This window comes from Onthophagus taurus, chromosome 2 (genome assembly GCF_036711975.1).
Source record: "Onthophagus taurus isolate NC chromosome 2, IU_Otau_3.0, whole genome shotgun sequence".
NCBI classification, from domain to species: Eukaryota; Metazoa; Arthropoda; class Insecta; order Coleoptera; family Scarabaeidae; genus Onthophagus; species Onthophagus taurus.
The window spans coordinates 16,608,772-16,618,858 of record NC_091967.1 but is presented as its reverse complement, the minus strand read 5'-3'; the positions used below and the strand labels follow the sequence as shown (position 1 = coordinate 16,618,858).

At 29.3% G+C, this 10,087-nt stretch overlaps 2 protein-coding genes across 3 annotated transcripts; one reads left to right on the top strand and one right to left on the bottom strand.

The window, feature by feature from the left end:
* The first annotated feature begins 4 nt into the window (after positions 1-4).
* Positions 5-7,755, top strand: LOC111419227 (lysophosphatidylserine lipase ABHD12-like). Of its 2 annotated transcripts, none has more exons than XM_023052020.2 (9): positions 5-343; positions 4,205-4,400; positions 4,458-4,573; positions 4,623-4,723; positions 4,779-5,090; positions 5,155-5,402; positions 5,459-5,620; positions 5,675-5,808; positions 7,151-7,755. In XM_023052020.2, the coding sequence occupies exons 2-9, from the start codon at positions 4,398-4,400 to the stop codon at positions 7,194-7,196; spliced, it is 1,122 nt and encodes a 373-aa protein (XP_022907788.2). In that variant the 5' UTR covers positions 5-343; positions 4,205-4,397; the 3' UTR covers positions 7,197-7,755. The 2 variants fall into 2 exon arrangements, with proteins under 2 accessions (XP_022907788.2, XP_022907783.2); XM_023052015.2 differs by lacking the exon at positions 5-343 and adding an exon at positions 361-4,036.
* On the bottom strand, positions 7,303-9,489 carry LOC111419117 (lysophosphatidylserine lipase ABHD12-like). Its single transcript, XM_023051886.2, has 8 exons — positions 9,243-9,489; positions 8,808-9,102; positions 8,640-8,740; positions 8,282-8,590; positions 7,981-8,228; positions 7,768-7,929; positions 7,593-7,708; positions 7,303-7,537 (listed from the first exon to the last, which is right to left on the bottom strand). Exons 2-8 carry the CDS (start codon positions 8,906-8,908, stop codon positions 7,435-7,437), a joined length of 1,140 nt encoding a protein of 379 aa, XP_022907654.2. The 5' UTR covers positions 8,909-9,102; positions 9,243-9,489; the 3' UTR covers positions 7,303-7,434.
* Positions 9,490-10,087: the final 598 nt, after the last annotated feature.

Genomic DNA, 10,087 nt, shown 5'->3' with positions numbered 1-10,087 from the left:
GTCACAGGGGTTTCTTGGATCGATCAAACGTTCAAAATAATATTATGCCAGAAGCTCTTTTCTTTTTTGACATATCCTTTTATTTACTGCAATTTCCAATTAGTTTCTAATTTTAAATTTGACACCTTGAAAATTTGGGATTTTTGTTGTTAGTGTGAGGAAGAAGTGATTTTTTTCTCTCTATGACGTCAGATCCGTTAGGAAATTGAACTTTGACCTAATTCAATTGAGGGGAGTACCTCTACTATTGACTATTTTCACTTCTCGAAATCGGTGATTTCAAGGAACGACGGTTCAAAATAATCAAGAATATATTATAAAAGTGTTAAATTGGATATATTTGGTAGGTATATGTAAAAGAACTAAATTTTTAACATGATTCTGTAAACTTGTTAAAAAAGATTACATATCGTACTGAATAAGGTTATTTCATTGTGACCTACTCTAGTATTTTAGCACCTTACACTGATTGGCACAAGTTTGTTGCTGGTGATTTATGGTTATGCATTTGATTTATTGAGAAGCTGGAAATTCATTACTATTTAGTAGCAGTTTAAATCGTTTTTTGTAATGAGTAGCAATTTTTTGTGTTTATCTCCTAAATTAAGAATATTAAAATATTTATTAGTAAGGTAGGATGTTCAGGCAAAAATAATATAATTCAAATTTGCATTAAATTTTAACATATTTGTTTAAACCACCTTTTTACTTTAAAAGATCAAGGTTGGCGTGGCATTTGGGATACTTTAAATCATCTTAACTACTTGTGCAATAGAGCGTAAAAAGAAAAACTAACCTGAGTAGGATTGTCAAAATAGGTTCATAACTTCTTTGGGTTGATGTATGTGCTAGTTTTGAATGAGCTGCTAATGGCTTATTAAATACTGATTAAGGTAGCTTTGAGAAGAAGAACACTATTCATATTAATGTTGTCGCTATACTCTCTCTTCCCAGTATATCAGTGGTAGGAAAGATCATGTGCTCTAATATCCGAAACTTGCAAAGCAAATTCATATTTGATATTGTACTTTTTCATAAAAGATTTAACGAATAAAATGTTTAAAAAACCTCACACCTTCAAAAGCAGAAATGTTTTTTGAATTATCTTCAACTACTTTGATTGGGAAAACACTACGGAAGAAATCGCAAGGCAGGCGGAGGAAATTTTTATAGAAATCACACCTTTTCTTCAGTCAAAAGCAACCAAAAAGAAATTGAAATAGAATGAGATTTCGGCCATTAAAAGATGACTTTTAGAGTAGATATGGCCTATTAAAGCCTACGAAGTCTTCCGTTTGACAAGAAAGGTTGTATAATTTACACGTGGCTATAATTTGGACATGATCATAAGACCTTAAATGGTCATGAATTTGCACATGGCAGTCAAGTATAGAATATGATACTAGGTACTATCAAAACAATAAAACATGATGAGGGTAGTATAAAGCCTGTAGTGGTTGCTTTGCCTAATGTGGAGTGGGTGCAACTTTTTGGAACAGGTTTCTTAAAGTTTTTTAGTTTTTTGTCTATGGTTATGGTAGGCAGCGTTTCCAAATGACAGTAGAATCAATGTTATAAAATCAGTATAAATAATAACTTAATATTCTGTGATTACACTGTGATTATGGGATTTTGGTGGCCGTCTACTGCCCATTATCTAGCCTAAGCTGTATATCTGTAACATTACTTTCTATATCTGTAGATCAACAGATTAAATCGGTAGGGTTGGTAACGCTGATGGTAGGATTAGTAAGGATTTAAAAATTTATAACCCATTTCTGTTTAGAATGTTGTATTTATAAGCAGCTAGAAAATAATACAGACTTTTAGCTTTATTTATTTAAAATTTCGAATATTCAACTGCATAGTTTTGTTAAACGTGGCAACATGGTGTCAAAATGTCAGTCCGGGTTTAGTTAGGATCGTGGTTGCAGAACTGCTTTATTGCGAATACACGATAGTATGTATGTTATGGAATGATTGATAACAGACAATGTTATTGCACAAGAGTCATTTCAAAAGTGTTATATCTGTGGTGCAACACCTAAAGAAATGAATAACTTGGTTAGATACGCATCAACGCCTCTTGATGAAGGGACATTCGATTTTGGGTTATCAAGTCATCACGCGTGGATAAGATGCACCGAATATCTGCTGCACATTGCTGCACCTGGAAAATGTGGACAAGCGAAAAAGATTAATTCAAGATCGCTTTCGCAAGGAAATGGGCCTACTTGTGGATATTCCCAAACCAGGTTACGGAACAAGCCGAACAAGTAATGATGGCAACACTGCTCGAAGATTTTTTTCTAATCCATCGCTATCCAGTGCGATCACAGCAGTGAATGAGGAACGAATTAAACAGTTTGCAGTTGTTTAAAGGCAATTGCGAGTGGATAAATTTGAAAAAAATTTGGAAACATTTGAAGAATATGCCATAGACACTGCTAAGTTGTATGTTCAATTATACAGGGTGTGTCAAATGTCTGGAATATAGCCAACAACTTCGCAATTTGTAGTTTTAAAGAAAAATGTTTAAAATACAAGTTTTTTTTTTATTAATCATGGCGCATTTTTTGGCGGTATTTGCTTGTTTGTATTGTTTTTTGTTTCGTTGCTATGGCAACCAACATTATTATTTTAAATGGGATGCATATGTTTTTTTGCATAATTTGATAGAGGATAAATCCCTCTATGCGATGAACATATCAAATCATATGGTTTTGTAAGAAAAAAACCAAGAAAAAATGCATTTTCTGAAGATATTATCAGCAAATCACAATCAAAGTAGGCGCCGAAATAACGCCATTGACAGCTTTAAATGTCAAAAAAATGACAGTTTCAACAATTATGAATAAATAATAATGTATGAGTAGATCCATTTAATGTAGTTTCATCATTGGTAGCTGTCTTGGGCCGTTCACTTTTGAAAGATTTTTAACACTTCCGGTATTAAAGAATTTTTTTAATATTTTGGACACTGGATTGTGTATCCTGGTAAATATTATTGAACAGTGTACAAACTTCACTTGTCGAAAGTTTCGGAGAGATCACGCTAGAAAAACGTCTAGAATCACCAACACCCAGTTTCGTCAGATTCGCTAATTACAAACTTCAGGTCTTGCTCCTAAGAAAATAGAGAATATTTCCGATGAAGTAATTTCATTATTAAACAAGTCATCTCAAGAGCAGGAATCTATCACTGCAGAGGAGGAGTCGACAGATGAAGAATTTAGTCCCTCGTGCAGTTAGTGATGAACACTTTTAAACCATTTTTTATGAGTTTTTGAATATAATTATGTCCAAAAAAGTTATATTTTTTTCAATATTAATTTTGTTCACCTACATTTATGAAATGGACCACTGTGCTGCGTAAGCAATTGAAATCAAACATCTTAACAAAGAAAACAAAAAGCAAAATTTATAATACACTTATTAGACCAGTGATAAGTTATGATTCGGAGACCTGGGTAATGACACAAGAACATAATTCTTAATACATATATATTTGAAGGAATATGGAATCTTCAAGCACGATTAATACCAAATATCCTAAATTGATCATGGCTTTCAAAAAAATATTAGATTGATAATATATCATCCTCTCATTGTATGAGCACATCCTCATACAATACAACTTTTCATATTATAGCAACTGTAACATCTCATGTGTCGTATTTATACATCATTACCCTTTCCAATCTTTAATTCAATTAATGTTAAAACTTTTTCATTATCCCGAAACCATTGATTTAATATAATCCATCATTGTTACATTAAACCAAATCATTTTATATTTTATTTTCTTTTTTGTGGCTTCTTGTTCCCCCTAAATTCACTATTTACATAATATTACTACACCACCACCACCACCAAAGAGAGATCGCAGATAAGGTGAAAGTTATTACATAATATATGCGCTGAGTTACGTTACAACGTCTACCTGTTTCAACGTTTTTAATCGGTATTATAGGTATACGTTTGCATTTATCTGGTTGCGATTAGTTTTGAGTTAAAAATTAATTAAAACGTTCAGGTAAGCGCATTTAATTTTTTGATATTTTTTAAACGTTCCAATTTTTATATTTACTTAGATTATATTTTTTATAAAGATTAACTTTATCGATACTCCGATTTTGATAAATACATAAATTGAAAAACACGCTCTATGATTTTATAAAATTGAATTAATAAATTTGTTTAGTGGAATTCCTGTAACCAATTTGGCAACGATAACAAGATTATTACGTATACACCAGGTGGAAACGTCTGTAAGAGTTTATATATGGCAGGTTTAAAATATTTTCAAACCTTATTTCGCACATAAGTGAATCACTTAAATAATGTTTTGATATCTTCTTAATCAAATTCGACGACTTCAAATTAATTGTCTAACAATGGTACTTAACAAGGTATATTATTGAGATTACTGTAATTAATTTTTGTTTAAATTGAAGATTAGCAGAGATAATGAGATATTAGAAAAATATTCTGAAGATAGTTACGAGAAAGGTGGAGGTTGCTGTTGTTGCAAAACATGGAAAAAATGTTTAAAATGGTCTTTAATTGGATTGTAAGTTTTTTCTTTTTAATTTTATAATTATTAATTATTATCGTTTTAGTTTTACTTTTCTTCTATTTCTTTTCATTTTAATCTGGGTAATATTTCCAATAATATTTATGTGTACAGTTTCTATTCAAAGATTCTTAATATTTCCAGCTTGTAAGTAATTTAATTATTAAAATGTGTTTATTATAATTGATCCATATACTTTAAGTTAAAGAACCATCAAATCCAGAATACGATAACTTTGAAAAATACGGCGCCACTGGTGTTAGAAACATCTATGTTACACTTCGTGATTTGGATGATAATTCGTTAATTTCTCTGGGCGTTTGGCACGTTTTACCCGAAAAACTAATCAATGAGTCTTTAGAAAACCAAGATTTTAGTTTTGATGACGCCTTAAATTCCACGGAACATGACGTTATCATTTATTGCCACGGAAATAGTGGTACAAGAATTCATACTTATCCAACATATGTTGTACTAAGAGAATTTTTCCATGTAATTGCAATGGACTACAGAGGTGAATAAACAAGATCTTTAAACTAAATAAGATAAAGATCAAATTTTTATGATTTAGTTTTTAGGTTACGGTGATTCCTCGCCGAATAAACCATCGGAAAAATCAATCGTTAATGATTTAATACAATTTTATCAATGGGTGAGATCAAAAACTCCAGCAAAAATCTATGTTTGGGGACATTCATTGGGAAGTTCTTTGAGTACGCATTTAGTAATGAAATTGAATGAAATGGATATAGTTCCTACAGGATTGGCTTTGGAAGCACCTTTCACCACAATACGTGATGAAATTGCACTCCACCCTCTTGGAAAAGTAAAAAAATAAAATAAAAACTACAAAATAAATTTAAAAATAACTTCATTTTTAAGGTTTTTGCATGGTTACTATATTTTGATGCAACTATTCGAGATCCGCTAGAGAGGAACGAATTCCTTTTTAAGACGACTCATTATATTTTAAATGTTACATGTCCTGTTATGATAGTACATGCTGAAGATGATATAATTATTCCGTCTAGTTTAGGGCAAAAGGTAAGGTTAAAATATAAAAATTAAAAGTAAATAAGGAAAAATTTTTTTTTGTAGTTATATAACTCAGCTAAAGAAAATAATCACTTACAAAGCTCTCAAGATATGTTAACATTGCATTTAATTGATGCAAAATATAAATTAGGACATATGAAGGTAACTCAGTATGAAAAGATGCCTGAATATATTGAGTAAGTATTTTTGATTTGGATAAACACAAAATGTACTAAAAATAGTGTGCCTAAAAAATTACTAATTCAGTGTATAACTGTACCTTAACCATTCCATGAGATGACTTGAATATGAATATGCAACAAAGAGTAATTCCTCTATTTTGAATAGAACGTCATAAATAGTACTTAAGTAATTTTGTTTATGCATTTCCTTGATCGATTGATGCAACAGCTCATGTAATGATTAATTATTTTATCTATGATGTTTATATCGATCAAATGTGCACAATAATGCTAAATCTCTATCAAGTTTAGTTGAAATGTTATATTTATCATAAAGCAATCCTAATCAAGATGGCATTATGTTTTATGACTTTTTTATATAACATAAACAAGTGAATATTATTATTATTAATTGTCAATATATAAAATATAATAAAAGCTCTGTTAAATCTGTTAAGAACATATCACGCATAATTTTAATAAGTTTTATCTGATGAAACCTTCTTGGTTTCACAAATGGAATAATATCTACAAATAATATTTCGGAACCTACAAATATATCATTATTTAGTTTTAAAGATTTTCTTTCATCGTTCCCCTTTTCTATCTTTTTAATTAAGTTGAATTTTAAGCATGCAGGTAATCCTATAATATGATTGTTTCCGTTTTGTTGAACTTCCATCATAAGAAAATAATTTACAATTTATATGATCTAATTTTATAGTAGAACATACCTATTGAAATTTCATATTAGGAAGTACATTGATATCTGCTCCTGTATCCAGCTTAAATCTTAGCTTTTATATTAATAATTACATAATTCGTCACTGTTCTTTAAGTGGTTATTTATCTGACAAATATTTCTCATTCTCCTTCACTCCGATTAAGAAATTTAAATTGGTTCTTCTTGGGTTAGGTTGGTATAGTAGATAATGATTCTACCACCATTTTATAATTTTTGTTTTCATCATCACCTAATCAATTTCAAACATTTGTTTGATTATTTTCCAATTTTCATCCACATTTTCCGAGAAATGAATGTTCTGTAGTGGTTTCAAGCCATTATTTTTTTTCAGTCCTCTGCCCATTTTCTATGCAATTCCTTAGTTGCTATCTTCTTTACACTCTGCTCACCGATAATTTTTTTACACGTCTACAATTCACTTCAATTTTCTTTATTCAAAACTGCTGTTGATTTAGCATTTAGGAGATCCTTATTTCAGGCTTGCTATAGTCAGTTTAAACCCATAACAACGAAATTGGATTTTTTTTAATTTCGTATTAATATTAGATTTATTTGGCACACTACTTTTAACACAATCTGTATTATGGTGATTATTAATAAAAATGATTCTAGGAAATGGAAAGAAGTTTGTGATAAGCATAACTCAGGAAAGGGTTAATGAAGAAATGGTGGAAAATTATTAAGATCTTTTTTTATTGTTAAGTTTGTGTTTAGATGGGTTGTAAATGTATTCTTAAATTGGATGTATATTTTAATAAATATCATTTTGTAACGAAAAAAATTAATCAAATTTAATTATATAAAATAAATTATAAAATGGTACATAATCATATACATAGATTATAAAATGTCAATTAAAACAAAACATTTTTCAAGATCCTATTTCCAATTAAATGCTACTTTGTCCCAGATTTTTTGTCAATCTTTTTTCGTGAATTTTGTCTTTTAGCTTCAATGAAATGTCGCACCCAGTGTTTTGTATTTCCGTATAGGAATTGTCTAAAATACACAATTTTTATCATGAACAGAAATAAAGTACAAAAAAGGCACTTACTGTATATAAATTGGTAAATCTGGATAAATGTAAAGAAAAAAATGATCACATCCATAAGATCTGGGTACTTGAACAAAAGTCACTGTTCTATTTGGTGAAACTGATGCATCATATAACTATAAGCATTAATATGTATTATTGATGTACCAAAAAATATCAATTTTTAGAAAAACACCTTTCTTCCTAAAGCTAATGGTATTATACTATCATCTTCTGCATGAAATTGAAGAATTGGTGCAGTTATTTCTTGCACATATTGTACATTATCAAAATGAAATCCATTTTTTAATAAAGGTTTCCGTATTGTTGCATTAAAATATGGAAGCCAAGCGAAAATCTATTTAAAAATATATCAACTAAAAAAATAAAACAAATTTTGTTTTTTTACTTTTCCATATGGATGATGCGGTATTTCTTCAAACATTGATGTAAAAGCAGCCTCTAAAATAATTCCTTCAATATTCACTCCTTGTTTCCCTAAAATTTTTGCTGTGTGCAATGCTAAACTGGCTCCTAAAGAATGACCCCAAATGTATATTTTTGAGTTTGTTTTCGTCATAACCCACTTATAAAATTGTACACAATCTTCTACAACAGCTTCTTCTCTCATTATACCAGGAGTTGAATCACCATATCCTAACACAACCATTTTATATCACCATCGAAACATAATTATGAATTTTAATTACCTCTGTAATCAAATAAGAACACATGAAAAAAATAACGTAAAAGTTTTCCCATTTTCCAAGCATCTAATCGCGTTTCTCCTGTTCCATGAAAATGTATAACAATTGGATAAATAGTGTTTTCCAACATTTCTAAATGGTTAGTTCTGTTATCTTTTTTTTCAATTGTTGCGTTTACTACAGACCATGGAAGCAGGTGCCATACTCCTAAACTTAACAGTTTATTGGTTTCTTTGTCTTGTACGGTTACATAAAAATTTGTTGCCCCAGGAAGATTTATGTGGAAATCACTAGGATTGGTTGGTAAACCAACTACAAATAAATATAAAATATAAACTCATACTATAAAACCTTAACTTACATCTAGTAAACATTAATGCCTCTTGTACTGCAAAGGACCACATAAACACCAAAGGTACACCAACAAATAATATTATTAATGATAATAATATTATAACAACTCTAAAATTAATAACGTTTTTATGTTATAAAATTAAAATAATTTTTATAATTATGTTTGCATACTTACAATACTATTACTATAATTTTTATCCATTTTTTGTAGTTATGCCTTTTTCTTCGTGTTATTTCAGGAGGATCTACACCTGCCGTGGTGTATTTCATAGGCATTTTCAATGTTTAGTATCAAGCAGTTATAATCATTGTTCTATTGTATTGTTTTTAAAAAAGTAATATATATCAATGAGATCAAATGGGATCATCACATTTTTGTATCTTATCTTCTGTCCGTATATGTACATAGATATGATTTGTATGTCCTACACACTTTTGAAATTTACCAAGTATGAATCACATGGTTAATGCTGAAAATTTAACATAAATTGTATCAATAAAATACATCAATACTGAAATGTTTAGTATGGAAACTTTATGATAATCCAGAGTTGTTATTGGAATTAGTGTGAAAATAGTTTATCCTATTTTACATACAACAGTGACATACCTTATAGCGCTAAATTTTGAAGTTGTTTGCAGTGATTTGGGTGCCATCTACGAATATTTAGTACAATATTATTTTTTTAAACATTCTTATATCCAAAATATATTTGTATTGTGCTATTTCATTTAATATCTCCAATTTTACGATATTTTGCTATTTCTTGTACATAAAATAGAGCAGTTTTTGTAATAATTGCTTATTACCTGCCTCTTCATATGTCAGCTGTCAAGAAGCATGAATATGTCTAACGTACACACAATTCCTTATTGTTTCAATCAACAGAGGGCATTAGGTATGCTTAATTTAAGAGGTAAAGGATTTAAAATCATTATAGTTCGTTTTTTTTTATCCTTGTCAATGTAGATTTTTTAGGGTTTCTGTTGGTATTATCTAGGACCCTTATAAAATTTATGTTGTTTTCCTGATTTTTAGTAACATTTTCAGTAACTAAATATTGATGTTTGGTGATGTTATTTTAATAAATTTTTAGATAAATACGATTTTAACAAAGTACATATTTGATGTAAAAACGTGCTACAAAGTAATTAAATAGAACAAAACACCTTTTCTAGATAAATAAATAGCAAATAAATACCCCACAACATTTTTTATGCACCTTTTCTTTTTGAATAACGAAAGCTCAAACGTCAATATGACATATTTATTTCTAAACATGATAAAACAAAACTCCCTGTTAATTTTACCAACTCCATTTGTATCCGTCTATTAAAATAAAATTGGCTCATTATATGTAATATGTATATGCTAAAACTTAAAGATTATTGGTCAAGAAAGGATTTATACAACTGTCAAAGAATAAATATTCCTGAAACTATTCCTATTTCTGA